Raw genomic sequence first — 18,640 nt, 5'->3', positions numbered from 1 at the left:
GTCAGTGGACACCCACGTGCACACGCACGAAGCTTCCGAGGCTCTTTAAAATAAAGCGTGAGTGAACGACGGCAGCAGCAACAGCTAGAAATGTTAGAAACCTGAGCATCCCATGTGTTAATGGTACAAGAATGTGAATGTGTCTTCGCAGCCGAGCAGTGTCAGTCACTCAACTGGGAATTTTAGCTATGTACAGCTCCCCCTAAAAAGAAAAGAAAAATCTACAATTTATTTTTTGGCTTTGTCCATTTTTGGCCTCCCATACACACGGATATGAATAATACATGCAGTATGGATTTAGTCCATTTCTTTCACCCCCCCACCCTCACCCCCTCGCTTAGCGAGTCTATTGTTCTTAGAGTGAGAGTCGGTGAGATCCCGCGGGGCTGACGATCATATCCTGAAAACAAAGTCCAGATTTTTTTAGAACAAATGGAGGTCACTCTCCATCTGTTGCACACACACACACACACAACGCACACACACACACACACACACACACACACACACACACACACACACACACACACACCACCGGAGCACCAGCTCTCTCTCTCTCTCTCTCTCTCAGTCTCTCTCTCTCTCTATCAGGCTCTCTGTTTTGCAGCAGGTATTTGGCCACGGACCCCCTTCTCAAAATATTTAGTTCCAGGGACCTCCCAGAAGCAAAATTTGAGTTACAAATGTTCGCTTAAAAAAATACATATATTCAAAGATTTGCACACATTTTCAGCTTGTATATCTGCTATTTTTCAATAGTTATATTCAATAGTTATTGAGTTAGTTAATTAAGGCCCCTCCACCTTGGGCCCTAGTAACTCAGTCCCACTCCCCCCCCCCCCCCCCGTCCCCGTCCCCGTCCCCCCCTTGTGACGCCCCTGTTCCCACACACACACACACACACACACACACACACACACACACACACACACACACACACACACACACACACACACACAATAAATCTGAATTCCAGCATCCGGTTTAATTGTGCCCGGGTAATGGGGTAATTCTCCCTCTCTCTCCCATGCTTGGAAAGCTGCTTTGGTTCACCTCTCTAAGCAGATGGCAACGCACTAGGAGGGGAGGAGGGGATAGAGACAAACTGCAGACAGGCACAGCTGGGATGACCTTGACTGCTAGACCTGCTAGACCACACGAAAAGAGAGAGAGAGAGAACGAGAGAGAGAGAGGGAGAGCTAAAACAAAGAATATACCTTGGAGGTTTCCTGTCAGGTTTTGGCTCAGGAAGAGCAAACAGCATTTAGAGGGCTGATGGATTAGTTGCTTTCTTGTTTGATAATGGCACCGGAAGGATATTAAATCTCCACGGTCAGCGTGTTGTTCGACGACCAACTAAGCCTCAGCGCCAGTTTACACATTACCGTCCTCGTTGTTAATATGACGGTTAATGTGCAGAAGAAGTGTACAGAATGTGCGAAATGTACATTTGTACAGCAGAGACACTGCCCTAAAAAAATGTGCATTCTTCTGAGTTAAATTGTGTCACGGCCCCATGTAGTCTGGCCTACTAGGGCCTATGTGGTTCCCCTGTCAGACTGTCTTAGGCCTAGGCCAGACGGAGCTGGATATTTCATATATCCCGGTTTTTCAGATATCAACATAGAGAAATATCTAGGTCCACACATCAAAGATATCTAGGTCTAAAATAATCTGAGTCCCCAGACCTCCACTAGGGGGACAAGCACACACACACACAGTAAAGTCTTCAGAGATATCCGGGTTCCATGTCTACACGGATCCAGTGAATCGGATATTTTTCAGTGTCTCCACTTATTTATCCGGTTTCAAAAATATCCAGCCCCAACCGCACAAAATAATGTCTAGCAAATGTCTAGCTTCAGAAATATCCAGCTCCGTATAGCCGGCACCTTAACTTTCTTCCCACAGGTCCTGACAGTCATAAGAGGTGCCAATCAGGGTTAGGCTGATGGCAGCAGAACTTTAGTATAGTTATTCCTTGGTTTGCACCATTCAACACCCCACACTACATGTACCACACATCCACTCACTTACACTACTGATTCCACTGATTGACACACTCCAACTGACGATTTGATGATTTGTTGCACATTTAAGTTAGGGAGCAATCGTTTTTTATAAACAGCACCCCCTGGAGGAAAATAGGGGAGGGTCATGCTATTTTAATTTCAGTCCTAGGGAGGGTCTGCTGATTTCACTTTGAATTCAAGGGAGGGTCATGCAATTTTTCAAAAGCAAACAATGGCTCCAGAGGTACAGGCACTTATGCAACCATTGTCAACAGCCTTCTGCTTCATTTAATGACAAACCCTGGGTGCCAATACCAAGAAATGCCCCACAGTCACTGCAGTTAGTGAATGAACTGAAGTGGCTGTGTTTATACTACAATGTATTTTCCTAAAACAATGGAGAGCTATGTAAGGCAGCAACAATGGTTGTCAGAACTGTATCCCCCCTCCCTAAAGTAAAAAAGTGAAATGGTGCTAAAAAAAAATAACATTAGGTTAACGATCGCTTGTTGAAAATGCGCATTTGACCCAGATTTGACCACAGGCAATCAACAGCACAAAATGAATGGCAGCTGTTACAAGCCTTCTCTGTGTTGTGCACGTGTCAACTGTTTTATCTGTTCTTAACCTAAGAGACCTTCTCACCTTTTTTGTGATGTCCACGTTGACTTTTACACTAGCAGCAGTAGGCTACTCACTGTGTGTTACTTTAGTTTGGAGGGTGTGTTAGTTTATATTTGGAAATATGTTTTTGGGATGAAGTGCAGCTGGGATCTCAATGCATTATATTAGCCTATTCATTATTGTTCATTGCTGCTGCCGCCCACACCCGTTTTTAACCTTAAAAAGAAAGAAAATAAATTTTGCAGTACCTACCCAGAACTTGCTTCTCTGTTCTGTTCTCGCCACTAGGAATAACTAAGTTTAGGTTTTAGGCATAATTTTACTGTGGTAAATGTCATGTTGTAGGTTAGGGTCAATCTTTTTTATTTTAAATCTTGGGGAGGGTCACTGATCTTTCCCCCAATTGAGAGGGAGGGTCATGGCATTTTATAAAAGGGCTTATACATTTTCTCCAGTAACAACCCTCAATAAAAAACGACCCCTCCCTTATTTAATTGTGTAAATAAACGTATCTTTATAGATACACTTTTAACAGTACCGTGTGCCTTCCTCCTTTTTGTCATGGCCTAAGAGCCAGGTCGTGACAAATTGGCACTCTTTAGTTACCAACCGTTTCTGGTCAAATGGCCAAGGAACCACTCGAATGTCTTGAAAGTATACGTTAAAAGAGGGAGATGACATGCACATCCACGACCCAAGTTCGGCAGGTGCTGACTGAGTGACGAGTAGATAGGCCTACTAGAAAAATAAATAAAACGCTCGCACACATGCAAAAAAAAGTGCTTTCATTGCACCAAATACAGGTCCTGTATTTGGTGCAATAAAAGCACTTTTTTCGCATGTGCGCCCTCAGTGTGCGAGCGTTTTATTTCTTTTTCTTGGAAGTATACGTTCCCAGCCCATTACAGATTTATTTTAATGATCAATCAATTGATTGTGTTCTGGCTAAGGATCAATGGAGCTAAAGTTAGACTTTATAGAGCCTGCCTTCTTGCTCAGGGGATAAATTGAATACTGACCATCATCAGGTTATATTGTTGCTGTCGAGCAGAAACCTCTTATCTCCATATTCTAATGATCATACTACAACGTCACACAGATCTACAAGCTTGAAGCGATGCGCTTTGAGCTATTAGATCTGCTTTTTTTTTTTCATTGCTATTTTGGGACTTTCCACCCCGACAGACGATATGACATTCATCAGCATCTAATATTTCTACAATGTTTTGGTGCCCACTGCTCTATATCTGTGCTTCACTACATAACCTGAAAAATATGCCCCCCCCTGCTTTTTTTTTTTCATTGCTATTTTGGGACTTTCCACCCCGACAGACGATATGACATTCATCAGCATCTAATATTTCTACAATGTTTTGGTGCCCACTGCTCTATATCTGTGCTTCACTACATAACCTGAAAAATATGCCCCCCCCCCCCCCCCCCCCACCCCACCCCTCCTCCCCCACCAGGACACAGAGTAAACGACGGCCTCTGGCATTCTGTGAACCTTGACATGCGCAACTTTCAAATGACCTTGACCCTGGATAATGAGCCAACATCCACCATTGAACTTGGACAGCGACTGGACACGGAGGACATCATCTACTTTGGAGGTCAGTACACTACACTACACTGCGCTACACTAGACCTATCTATTTTCGGACAAAGCTTTCCCCACAATACAGAATGGCGATGCTGGGGTTTACTTCATAGCTTTGCTTTTATGTCCCAAAGTTCAAACATATTGGATTAACATTTTCACATTGCTATTTAGAACAGGTACACATTATAGTGTATTATTATTTTATGCTTTAACTATTGAAAAATAGCAGATATACTACACGCTCACAGCGCGGCAAGCTTGTAGATCTGCTATTTTTGAAAAATCGTGAAAATTTGAGTGTCTAATACGTGAGCAGGCCATGTTTTTTCCATAACATTTTTCATGTATTTTTAATAATTCTTTGGGAAAATGGAAAAGATTAAATACAATACAAATATATAAAAAATAAATGAAATGAAAAAATGAATGAAAACGTTATGGAAAAAACACGGCCTGCTCACGTATTAGGAGGGTAGTATGAGTCACCATAAAAGATAATGGGTGTTTTTAATGAATCTATCATGGTTAAAATGGAGTTTGAAGTTACAATGGGTGTGTATGTGGAGAGAGGCCCTGAGCTTGGAGGGCCGGATAACATTTACATCAAATATCTAAATACTGAATGAAGAAAATAAAAAACTGTTCAGGGTGTTCATACAAGCCTGATTAGACCATACAATGACAAAACGTTTTTTGAAAGTGGAATATCCCTTTAACAACTTAAATCGTCTATACTTTATAAAACTTGACCTATCACTCGGTATTTGGTGTGCTCTTTTTTTTCCCGACACCAAACCTATTTGCAGAAAATAGCCGATCTACAAGCTCTCAACGCCTTGCAGCGCGAGGAGTTGAGAGCTTTAGATCTGCTATTTTTGGCCAAAGTTCCCCTCGAAATAGGGATGCGAGGCTTCAAGTTGTTAATCTAAAAGAATTATACAAAAGAATTATCCAATCACACAAAGATTCGCCGCCCCCCCCTGTAGTAATTCTGAGGACCCCTTATGGGTCCCGGACCCCCTGTTGAAGACCCCTGGTGTAAATGTCCGGGGTGAACACCAAATAAATAGAAGAAAGTAGACAGTTGGATTCTTCTGTGTGTTGACTTTTATTACAGTTTGCTGTCATCGTGTGGCTGGGTTCCATTCCGCCCAACTATAACCTCGCCTTCAGCAGTATCAGGACAGCATAAAGCTCATTACCACCATTAACGTCTACCTGACGCACAATGGATACAATAATTCAAGTTAATTGAATTGGAAGTGAACATAGCGCAAATGCAAATTGCATTGATTAGATAATCCTCTTCAATCAAGTGGCATTATCTTGAAACACAAGAGAGTGGGCTGTCTCATTTCAATATGTTGTCATTTGTTTCGAGAATACTTTCGCTGCAAGTGAAGCGGTCCCACAAACCAAATAGAATTATCTATCGTACCCCTGCTGGCAATGTACTTTTAGGTAAATAAGCCAAAAGGTCATCACGGTGCGGCAAATAAAGTGCAAATTCCAAGCAGAGATTTCACCGGAACATACTCGCATTCTCCGCATCCTTGTGTGTTTAAATTCAGAGTGCCACCAAAGCAGAGATTTGCTGCCATAACTCGGGCTAGGAGATATTATCTCCGTGCAAACATTAGCATCCCTGAACTTGCCATGTTAAATCTCAAATCTTCTGATGGCTGGCATTTTACCAAGCTGCTTTTTATAGAACTGCATAATAGAGTCTTAGTTCTTTTCATTATGGCCTCGCTACTTGTTGTGTGGTGGTTGGTTAAGTTAGTGCATAAGAAATGTAAGAAATGCACAAGAAATGCTTATATAAGTATATATTCAAAGTATAAAGTGGTTTATGTATTGTGTTGTGTACTTATATTACAATACACATTACTTATTATAATTATATTTTTGATAAATCTGCAAAGTAAGTCCGCAAATCGGCAAAGTTTTCAAATAACTTTAGTGCCTCTGTGATGTAGTGGAGTAGAATATAACTATATATTATTGGAAAAGAAAATCCATCAAAGTGTCTTACAGTAAGTAATTACAGTAGGTACAGTGGGTTAATCCAACCAAAGCTGTTATGGTTTACAGATCGTGTGTTTGTCGTTTCAGTGGTGTAAAGTACAGGTAGAGGTATTTGTACTTTACTTGAGTATTTCCAATTTCCAATACTTTTACTTCTACTCCACTACATCTCGGATCCAAATATTGTACTTTTACTCCACTACATTTATTTGAAAGCTTATTTACTAGTTACTTTGCAGATATCAATTATAATAAACATACAGTACATATAACGACTTTAGCCCTATTTTATACCATGGCTATTTGAAAATGGGCGATCTACAGTGTTGTGAGCTTGTAGATCTGCTATTTTCAAACATTTTTTTATACTTTTACTTTTGGTACTTTGTACTTCCACCAGTGGCGTCAGTTCAGAAAAAGCTAAGGTATGGCAACATGACTGGTGTCTTGCACGCGCGTGAAGTGATACTTTAATTTTAAGAACTACATTCTATTTCCCCCCCCCCCCCCAAATTTTCTACGGTTTCTTGGGCTGGATATGGCAGTCTGGAACAGTTGTTCAATTGCAACTAACGCGCGTGCAAGACACCAGTCATGTTGCCATACCTTAGCAACAGGCATGATGCTTTCATTTTAAGAACTACATTCTATTTTTGCCCCCAAATATTACAATTAACAATAATGAATTGCACCTGTGCAGCTGACCTGCGGAACCTGGGAATATACCATTCTGTCAAGATGGGGGAGAATAAAAGTGTGGAGAATATAATTATAATACCTTGTTAAATTTTGCATTTGTAGTTATTTTAATGTAATTTAACAACATAATAACCAGCACAGATAGACAAAGAGACATTCATGGATTTATATTTTAAAGTAACTTGTATTCTCCCCCCTGGACCCAGGGTATAGCAGCTGCATACCCCTGCCATACCCGATTGACACCCCTGATTTCCACCTCTGGATGTTGGTGTGTTTGTGTTTAGGGCTGTCACGATATGTCATTTTACATGACGATTAATTGTCACTCAAATAATTGGCGATTAACGATTTAATTGTGTTTTTGTCGTTGATAATTACATTTCTGTTTGGCTTTTAGGCTTTGAATTTGTACATGGTAGATATGACACATAACCTAAATATACAAAGAAATTACTGACATATTTGACAACTTACTTAAAAAAAATTACTTTGATAGTAATTGTGATGCGACGCGTTGTGAGCTTGTAGATCTGCTATTTCCACTATTTCAGACATTTTTCAACATTCACGATTATGACGATTATGACAAAATAATTGCGATAATGTCAAATAATCACGATTAGACGATTATGTAATAATTGTGACAGCCCTATTTGTTGTTTGCTCAGGCTGCCCGTCGCCCCCGGTGGTCTCTTACTGTAAGAACCCCACGCTGGCCTTCCAGGGCTGCATGCGCCTCCTGTTCATCAACAGCCAGCCAATCAACTTCAACCACGTGCAGCAAGGCCTGCTGGGAAACTACGACCAGCTCCAGTTCGACGCGTGTGGCATCCATGACAGGTAGGACCATTAGTTTAAGAACAATAATGGTCATGATGTTTTAGCTTTTTTTTCCTCTTTGGTCTCAAATTCAAGGCAGAATTGGGTCCTTGACAGAAAAATGTTTGAGAACGAGTGGATTAGAAAGATCGCACGCACACACGCACACACCACAGCTCCCATCAAGAGCTTCCCACTCAGAGTCATAATGTAACTCCTCCAGCTACTATAGGTCCTCACTCAAAAATAGCTTATTTTTTTTTTTCTCAGAGGAGGGCTGTGTGGGCAGGTCAGAAACCCATCGTCTTGTGACATCATCGATTGCCAATCCAGCTTATAGAAACTGCAGGCTTTCTATTCCTGAAAAGTTGCAATTTTAAAGTGGAAGCCATTGTTCTCGCGATAATAAAAATCTAAATATTTCTTTCAAAAATATAATTTTTTTTTTTTGGGAAAATGATGTCACAAGACGATGGATTCTGAACTTCCCACAGCTCTCCTAGGAGACTTGGACTGAGTAGAAAAAAATTGTGATATTTTATCATGAACATTAGTGAGGACCTATTATATGAAGACAGGTTGAAAAGTGGTGAACTACTCCTTTAAGTAAAAGTATCAATATTGCAATATAGAAATACTCTGTTTACAAGTAAACGTCCAGAAATAAAATAAAAAAATACTTAAAGGAGTAGTTCACCACTTTTCAACCTGTCTTCATATAATAGGTCCTCACTAATGTTCATAATAAAATGCCACAATTATTTTCTACTCAGTCCAAGTCTCCTAGGAGAGCTGTGGGAAGTTCAGAATCCATCGTCTTGTGACATCATCATTTTCCATTTTTTTTTATTGTCGCGAGAACAATGGCTTCCACTTTAAAATTGCAACTTTTCAGAAATAGAAAGCCTGCAGTTTCTATAAACTGGATTGGCAATCGATGATGTCACAAAACGATGGGTTTCTGACCTGCCCACAGCCCTCCTCTGAGAAAAAAAAAACAAAAAAAACAAAAACCAATTATATGAACATAGGTTGAAAAGTGGTGGAGTGCCCCTTTAAGTAAAAGTACAAAAGTATTGGCATCAAAATGGCAAAATTGGCAACCCAAAGGTAGGAATGACTTATTTTACAGAATGTCACTTTTCCACAAGTTAAAAAAAAAATAATAATAATACACACATCTTTTTTGAAAATAGCCAATCTAAAAGCTCACCATGTGTCGCATTGTGGCACATTGTGAGCTTCTAGATCAGCTATTTTATAATAATAATTTTATATAATATAATAATCAAAATCTGCAAAGTAAAGAGTAACTAAAGTTTTCAAATGATTGTAGTGGAATAATATTTGCCTGTAGATGTAGTGGAGTAGAGGTAAAAGTACAGAAATTTGGAAATACTCCAGTAAAGCAAATAATAACATTTTAGTTAAAGGAGCTATAGTCAACTTTTTCATTGTAGGGCCGACACTTTGTTTACATCCTAGTCTATAGACTAGAATGTAAACAAAGTGTCGGTCTGACAATGGCCAAAATGATTATCTTATCATTATTTTACGCTTTTTGTGGTCATTTTTGAATAGAAACACATATATGAAGCTTATTTTTTTATAACATATTTTCGAAACATTATTTTTATTTTAGCATCCGTTTTTCAAGAAAATGTTGACTATAGCTCCTTTAAGTACAGTACTTGTACTTTACACCCCTGCTGTAGCATTTAATAACAGCTGACTAAAGGGGAACACACACTGGACACGGAGGCGGCGCGGGAGTGGCGTGTCAAACCGCGTCAAAACATACGGCCCCATTATTATTATGAACTAACCCACACCGGCGCCGTCAGACGCGCGCAGCCGCGGGTCTGCCGCCTCGCCTGCCGCGCCGATACGCCGCTGTTCTATTTTTCCAGCGTTGCCGCGCGGTGAACATGTTCTCCCATGGTTCTCCCCACCGGGGGAAATGGATGTGCTGCGTGGCAGCGCCCCGCATCCAGTTGGGGTTCCGCGCGGCACTTCACGTGTGTCGATACTGCGACGTGACGTTGCGCAGCCGTCCGCGTTCAGCGTGTGCTCCCCTTCAGTGTCAAAATGACTTGTGTTGTCAGTGCATTAGCTCCACTGAAAGATGACCTGCCATCATCCTGGGTCTGGACTGCCACAAAAGCACTTAAAACGAAGAACAATGGCTCTAGAGGTCTGTGATTTGTGCAGGTCATCCACAAACCTTTACAGTGGCACTCACACAGTCACAAAGGTTCTTTTCAAAGCCAGTAAGGCATTTTACCTATGCTCTTTGTCTAGATGTCAGTCAAATGAACCCTTAGACAATACATATTTTAAGTCTGGAGACTCCTGTTCTGGACAGGCTTTTCAGAACGCGAATTGGTTCTCAAATTCCGCCCGAACCCATCCCGTCCCGTCCTGAAGTTTTGGGGCCGGGCGGTGCCCTTTTTGCGTCATTCAAAGACTATAAATTGCTATTTTTTTGTTTGTTTGTTTTGTTTGACTCTTTATTTTCCCATTTGCTCCAACAACCCCTTTCTCTTTCTGGTAGCAACAACAACAATCATGGAGCTGTAAACCTGTGATGTGACATATTTAGGCCTAGAATTAGCCAGTAGCTATGCCCCTCCCAAAAAGCTTTTGTCCAATGCTAGCTTAGAATAACTTCCTGCTTGCCAAGGTTTTCCTTGGCAACAGCCTTGGCAAGCTGCCGGTTGCTAAGCTAGCATTGGACAAAAGCTTTTAGGGGAGGGGCATAGCTACTGGCTAATTATTGAATGCTTTAACCAGTGAAAAATTGCAGATATACAAGCTCACAGTGTGGCACCGAGTGCCGCGCTGCGAGCTTTTAGATCTACTATTTTTGAAAAAGTCGTGAAAATGTGTGCAAATCTTTGAATATATGTATTTTCAAAGCGAACGTTTGTAACTCAAATTTTGCTTCTGGGGGGCCCCGGAACTAAATATTTTGAGATGGGGGTCCGTGGCAAAATACATATCATTTTGGGGGTCCTTCAAATGAAAGAGAACCACTGACATAGTAGTCTCTCAAGAACAGACTAATGAGCTCCAGTTAAGTGAAAAGGACCTTTTCTTTGACGATGGCTGGCCAGATTGCTGACATAGAAACATAGGTTTTTCAAAAAATCTTAAAAGGATTCAAAAGACACTTATAGAATCGGGTCAAAATTCAAATTTTTACGATTAAAAAAAAATAGCAGATCTACAAGCTCGCATATCTGCTATTTTTCAATAGTTAAAGCATAAAATAATGATACACAATGATATGTACCCGTTCTGTTAAAGATGATTCTGATCCTGATTAGAGGATCATTTATTTCCCTGTAGCGGGAACGGAGAAAGTGCACCTACTGTCATAATCACAAGGTTTATGCCATCACAAGTCATGCTATTTGAGTGTCTCTAATTCCATCCCTTAACCCATACATGGGCAACTGGCGGCCCGGGGGCCACATGCGGCCCTCACCTTCACTTATTGCGGCCCGCAGGTTGATATTGGAGTACTGATAAATTATTGATTTCAGCTGTTACAATTCTAAACATGGAAAAATGACCCACTTTAATTAGACTACTTCAGTCTATATTAGTAGCTAAATGACTAGTTGTGGGCTCGCCTGGAAGGCGAGCACACGTATGTTATCTTCATTATTTATTTATTTATTTATTTATAGCTATATGTGTATCTCCTCAAAACTTTGGCGCGCTTCATCTCTTAAACGCTTACACCTTTCAACACCATTCAAATTTTTATGTGTTCAGCTTACTGAGGACACGTGTGCTTGTACTTTTGGTTTTGAAATGTTTTGTAGTATAAATATAAAAAAATAAAAATGTTTAACTTTAAGCACCCAATGCATTTCCAATGGGTTTAGTGAGTGGGGACAGAGTGGAGAGAAGGATAATAGACCCATGTTTATGTTAAAGCGCTGTGGCTGCAGTGTTCACACTTCAGATATGCTATCTATATCATTGCGTTCACACAGGTCTGCTCTCTGATTTGATCCAAATGTCTAAGCTGTGTGATGTATAAAACTATAGTTATAGTTAAAACTATAAATAAATGTCCCTCTCCACTCTACTGATTACACAGCTGTGATCAAGAATCAAGTCCGGGCGATGGGATGTAAATCCCATAGCCATATATCCTAGAGCCCGCAGGGACAGTCAGCCATATTAGTGGTTGTTGTTGGTTGTCAGGGAGATATCAAAACCAATGCATTTCCAAGTCAGATCCACAAACACAATAAAAGCCATGCTCCACTCCTCAGTCTGGAGTGGCCACATAGAAGAACGCCTTGGTTATAGACATAGTGGAGGACAGATGTGATCTGGGATTGTTAGCCTACAGTATATGCACTCAATATACTCCACTACAGTTGGAGTCCATTTGACAGTTGCTGGTTCCCAAACACAGAATCAAAAATGTAGATCTAGAACACATAGAATATGTACAGTACAGTAAGGTTCAGTAGAGTACAGTAAAAGTACAGTAAGGTTCAGTAGAGTACAGTAAAGTACAGTAAGGTACAGAAAGGTACAGTACAGAAAGGTACAGTAGAGTACAGTACAGTACAGTAAGGTACAGTAAAGTACAATACAGTACAGTAAGGTACAGTAGAGTACAGTAAAGTACAATAAAGTACAGTAAAGTAGAATAAAGTACAGTAAGGTACAGTGGAGTACAGTAAAGTACAGTAGAGTACAGTAAAGTACAGTATAGTAAGGTACAGTAGAGTACAGTACAGTAAGGTACAGTACGGTACAGTAGAGTACAGTATAGTATAGTACAGTAAGGTACAGTACAGTACAGTAAGGTACAGTAGAGTACAGTACAGTAAGGTACAGTAGAGTACAGTAAAGTACAGTAAGTTACAGTAGAATACAGTAAAGTACAGTACAGTAGAGTACAGTAAAGTACAGTAAGTTACAGTACAGTACAGTACAGTACAGTACAGTACAGTACAGTACAGTAAGGTGCAGTACAGTATAGTAAGGTACAGTACAATACTGTAAGGTACTGTACCTTACAGTACCTTAAAGTATCCTATTTGTTGGGTTGGAAGCGAGCCCACACTGTTTCGAAGGAACAGTATTTCTAGTATTAAAATGTTATTGTATTTTTTTATGTCCAATGTATTTGTATTTAAGTTCATGAAGATTAACATAAGAACATATTAATGCATTTGAAATTTAAAAACAAAAGAAGAAAAGAAAATGTTACTTTTCAGGATTCCAAAACTGGGACGCGTTTTGAGCTTGTAGATCGGCTATTTTTGCTATGTATATGCATTGTGGCCCTCTGGAGTGAGTGAGAAAATGTAGTGGCCCTCTCCATCATCGAAGTTGCCCACCCCTGCCTTAACCCATTTAGAAACCTATGTTTCTTTGTCAGCAATCTGGCCAGCCATCGTCAAAGAAAAGGTCCTTTTCACTCAACTGGAGCTCAGTTAGTCTGTTCCTGAGAGACTGCTATGTCAGTGTCAAACCTTTTCATGTGAAGGACCCCCAAAATTATATGTATTTGGCGACGGACCCCCATCTCAAAATATTTAGTTCCAGGGACCACCCAGAAGCAAAAATTTAGTTGCAAACGTTCACTTTAAAAATACATATATTCAAAGATTTGCACACATTTTCACAACTTTTTCAAAAATAGCAGATCTACAAGCTCGCAGCGCGGCACTCGGTGGCGCGCTGTGAGCTTGTATATCTGCTATTTTTCAATAGTTAAAGCATTCAATAATTCTAGGCCTAAAACTACAGTGCAGTCGGTGCAAGTTATTCACGGTGGGTGATGGCTATCATTGGCAGTCAGGAGGGCCAGTACATGAGGGTTTGATTTTAGAAGCAGTGGGCGTATACTTTACTGTAGGTTTGTCACAGCGCTGTTAAAGCTCAATACATTACATTTAGATCTGTGTGTGTGGTTGTGTGTGTGTGTGTGTGTGTGCGTGTGTGTGTGTGTGTGTGTGTGTGTGTGTGTGTGTGTGTGTGTGTGTGTGTGTGTGTGTGTGTGTGTGTGTGCGTGTGCGTGGCTATGCTGTCGTGGTCAGCTGTGAAGGTTAACTTTGGCAGATCGTCCTGTCCTATCTTGAGACTTTCCCTGCTTATAAGATTTTACTGTGATGTTGCGTGACTGGTCAGCCCGCCGGGCGGGCTCCATATATGGGCACAAAAGGGGGCATGCCCATTCTGTATAAGGGAATATACTGAAGACATCATACTTTTCATATAAGGACATAAAAGGGACTGAAAAAGAAAAAAATCTGTTTGAAACACTGTGCACACAGCACGCATACTCCCTGGCGGAGACCTGTGCTCAGAGGAGCGCTTTTTCTAGATTATATATATATATATATATATATATATATATATATATATCTTTATTTTATTTGAAAGTGAAATATCTCTTTAATTACCGTAAATAAATGGAGGATTTTTATTTATTCTTTTCACCCCTGGTTGTAATGATCTGCTGCTGTTGCAGATGTCTTCCTAACCTGTGTGAGCACGGAGGCCAGTGTTCCCAGTCCTGGACAACGTTCTACTGTGACTGCTCAGGGACAGGATACTCCGGAGCCACCTGTCACAACGGTGAGTTCAGACCCCTGCCTGCATACTGTCGATGACGTCACTCACATCTTCTGAAAAGCATTACCCCGAATTAGAGTTTGAAAAGCTGCAGATCGGAAAGTCTGAACTCTCCGACGAAAAGTGTGGTGGTCGGAGACAGTATGGACAGGCCTTTAAGTTAAGGCATAAGAGCTCGTACCCATTTGTAGCCGATCCCGAGAATACTCGTGAAAAATACTCAAGTACTCGGAGTGCCGATCCCGAGTATACTCGCGTAATATACTGTATATAGAGTAACGCTGGCACTCTTACCCTACGGTCCGTTGGAAAGTCCTGGCACGATTGGACTCGCCGATTCATCATCATCGCGGATCCACGTGCACAAAATAGTAATCCCTTAACATGGAGGCCGACGGTCGATCTCATCTTTAATGTCCATTTTCTCCAAAAAACACTTTTGAAGCCAAGGATGGCATTAGATTCTCGCAAAAAAAACACAAGCTGAAAGGCAACGATCGGCCATTACTGCAACTGCATGGGGAGATGACCACTTCCGGTGAATGACGTCATGACGTCAAACAGGAAATGTTTGCGCAATGGACTTCTGGCCTTCAAAATAAGAGACTGGCCGCGGACGGAACCTGCGAGAGGCAGCCTGTACATTTTAACCTGTTCATGTCTGGAGCACAAAATGAGTTAAGACAATCAAAATACAGCCACTTGACTTCTATAAGCTACCAAATCTCATGTGGTATCATAATGTATTATAAGTCATGGTAAAATACATCACTAACGATAGCTTCTCTCCCTGTGTGTGCAGCCATCTACGAGTCGTCCTGCGAGGCCTACCGGCTGACGGGCAGCTCCTCGGGCTACTTCTCCATCGACCCTGATGGGAGCGGCCCCCTGGGGCCCACGCGGGTCTACTGCAACATGACGGGTGAGATCAGTGTTCAGCCATTACCGCTGGTCGCGCTGCTCATATCCTAATAATATTGTATTCGTGCTCTTTTTCTACTGGGGATAATCTATGAACTGGAGTAGCCTAATCGTTCTGGTTTGCTGTATAGAGCAGAGCAGTGGAGGAAATTTGTGGTTCCGCAGATTTTTTTTTCCCCGCGGAGATTTCCAAAAATATTTATATAAATGATTTATTTTACTCATATATGGTTACTGAAATGTTGTAAATATGACAAAGTTAACAACGATACTGTCATGAAAACTGTCATGAAAAAAGTAGTTACCTTATAGAGATTTTCTATACTTTTCTGTTTAATATATTTAGTTATTGAAGCGGTGAAAGCCGCTTCCAAGGAGTGGCTTTTTGTGTCCCGTACAGATTTCATAGCTCTAGAACACATAGAATAAAAATTCACCGCTTCACCTCAAACCGAGGTTTGATTTTTTCTTCTGTTCTGAAACTGAATGACATCAGACAAAGAACTGAGAGCTTAAATGAACATGCCAGGGCTTGGCATATTTGCCATATCCTGGGACCTTAAAAACCGTGGTAAATGTGCAAACCGGTTATGTCCAAAACTCATCAGGATTCAAATTCTAAAGCATCAAAAGTAGCAGATCTACAAGCTCAGAACGCGTCGTTCCGCGGTGCATTTCGAGCTTGCAGATCTGCTACATTTGATGCTTTTGTGTGACGCTGTAGTGCAGTGGTTCTCAACCTTTTCAGGCCACGACCCCCAAAACAAAGATATTTCAAACTGGAGACCCCCCACCCTGACGAGCACTAAGAGATGAGGAATTACATTTTGTATAACACGGTTCTATTGTGAACATAGCAGATCTACATGCTCACACTACATGCTTGTCTACATGCTTGTGAGCATGTAGATCGGCTTTTTTTTAATTTCTGCCTCTAATATTTGACAATTTGACAAATGTTTAATGTCATTTTAGAGGTGTTAAAAAGTCCTTAAATTGTCACTTTAGAAATGTGCAGATACCCTCTATACACTTAAACTTTATGTTGGTTTGTTTACTGTTGAGTGAGAAAACAATGTTGCACATTAAGTTAATCATCTGGGGACCGCCCAAAATAATTTGGAGACCCCTCAGGGGGTCCTGACCCACAGGTTGAGAACCACTGCTGTAGTGTGATGGAGTAGGACGTTGATTTATGAAAACACGCAAAAGGTTGGAATATGTAGATAAGAGGTGTCTGCCCCGACAGCACCCGTATCACAGTTGCTATGATCACACAGTGACTTACAATAGTGACACTGACAGAGTGGGTGGCAATTAAGTGAGAATATCGCACTAATACCTCCTACGATTGATTATATGCCCCCTATTCTAATCAACCCCCGGCCACCCACCCCCAAACCCCTATCAGCCACTGGAAGAAGAAGAAAAGAATCTCATTTTGTGAAGGCATCATCATCATCATCAGCCTGTTGTATCTGCTATGCAAGACTCATCAGTTTGCAGTGATAAATATCAGTAATAATGTCACGGGAGTATTAAGGAAGGCAATTCAAACGTACAATGTGTCACACCCTGCCGTTGCTTCAGGACTGTCTTCCGTAAGGGTGTACTTCTCAAACTTTTTTATTAAATTTCAAGGACCGCCATAACTCTTGAGAGACGAGTGTGTACAAAATGGATGATTCGTTTATTCGTTGAATACTTTATTAACTCGTCTAGACCTGAGGCCGATTTTAAAACCTAACCGAAGTTCAGAAAAACGTTCAATTTTATATATATATATATATATATATATATATATATATATATATATATAGAAAAGTAAAGTTGGAAGGGACGGGAAGCCACCTCCAAGTTCCAACCAACAGATGTTTCGATTATATTAAGTATACTGGTTAACGCGGGGACACGGTGGTGCAGTGGTTAGCACTTCGCCTCACAGTTAGAAGGTCCTGGGTTCGATTCCCGCCGGGGGAAGCTGTGGGCGCTGGGGGCGTGTTCCTCCACCCGCGTCATCAGCACCCACACACCCTAGGTGGGGTTGGCGATAGGGCCTCTCTGTGGTGAGTTTGCATGTTCTCCCCATGTCTCCTTGGGCATAGGCCCTCACTAAAAAACATGCAGTAGTCCTGGTTTCTATACTACCTCCCCCTAGCCAGCCGGGTGCTCCCCAATGTCCCCTGGCGCGGCAGGGGGAGAGCGGAAACCAGGACTACAGGTTAGGTAGTCACCGGGTGAGAAAAATGGGTTGCAAACATCGTGGGATAAAAAACATAAAAAAAAAGTATAGGCCTACTGGTTAAAATATCATTTTATTCACAATTCACACATCTTTAAAGTGTAACTTATCTTGTTGTTGTTGTGTTTGTGCATGCATGCGTGTGTGCATGCGCGTGTGTGCGCGTGTGTGTGCTTGTGTGTGTGTGTGTGGGTGGGTGCGTGCGTGCGTGCGTGTGTGTGTGTGTAGATGACAAGGTGTGGACCGTGCTGACCCACAACAGCACAGCTCCAGTGAAGGTCCATGGATCTTCTGTCCATGCTCCTTACGTCATGAGCTTCAACTACAGCGCCTCGCCTCAGCAGCTGAGAGCCGTCGTCTCTGGGTCTGAGCAGTGTCAACAGGAAGTGGTCTACAGCTGCAGGAAGTCCCGCCTCTTCAACACTTGGGGCAAGTTTTTTTTCTTTTTTTTTCTAGGCTACCCTATCAGTAGATAAAAACGATATATATATATATATATCGTCGTTGTCGGGTGAAAACCGTGTATGTCCAAAACCATTTGTTTTGCATTCATCATTTTAAAAATGATTTAAACTAGTGAAAACAGCCGATCTACGAGCACTACGAGATTTCCACCCGACAACGACGATATATATATATAAATTATATATATATGCTATATATATATTTGGGCAGGGATGCGACTACAAATTTTAATCTAATTAATTACAGGCTCTTGTGATTAATTAATCGCAATTAATCGCATTTTAATCGCACATCGATATTTGACCTGAGAAGCATTTCTTTTTTCAAGTAAAACATATTTTGTTGTACGAGTGAATCAACGAGTGAGTCCATAGGGCCAAGCAAATCGCTCTGATCGGCCTTTGCGTTTGTTGTCTCTTCTTGGTTGGTGCATCGCTATGATCAGTATGCCCGAAACTGAAGGTTCTGTGGTGCAAAAACTAAGTGCGATTAAAGTGTGTTAATTTTTTTAATCCCATTCATTTTCTGTAATTCATTAATCGCAATTAATCAGTTAAAGTCCCAGCCTTAATATATATATAATATATATATATATATATATATATATAT

General features: G+C 41.1%; 1 protein-coding gene across 1 annotated transcript in view; it reads left to right on the top strand.

Moving 5' to 3' along the window:
• Positions 1 to 18,640, top strand: part of LOC308308240 (contactin-associated protein-like 5) — a gene marked incomplete at both ends in the record, with an annotated part of 253,821 nt that overhangs the window by 172,785 nt on the left and 62,396 nt on the right. Inside the window, 5 exons of the mRNA XM_080753618.1 lie at positions 4,106 to 4,249; positions 7,638 to 7,809; positions 14,300 to 14,406; positions 15,206 to 15,325; positions 17,795 to 17,995. Of these exons, the coding sequence (XP_080609744.1) occupies positions 4,106 to 4,249; positions 7,638 to 7,809; positions 14,300 to 14,406; positions 15,206 to 15,325; positions 17,795 to 17,995 (744 nt within the window). The remainder of the gene's footprint in view (positions 1 to 4,105; positions 4,250 to 7,637; positions 7,810 to 14,299; positions 14,407 to 15,205; positions 15,326 to 17,794; positions 17,996 to 18,640) is intronic.

The sequence above is a fragment of the Nannobrachium achirus genome (assembly GCF_963921795.1).
Source record: "Nannobrachium achirus genome assembly, chromosome: 22".
Classification (NCBI taxonomy): Eukaryota; Metazoa; Chordata; class Actinopteri; order Myctophiformes; family Myctophidae; genus Nannobrachium; species Nannobrachium achirus.
The sequence above is the reverse complement of the archived record's forward strand: the minus strand, read 5'-3'. Positions and strand labels throughout refer to the sequence as shown.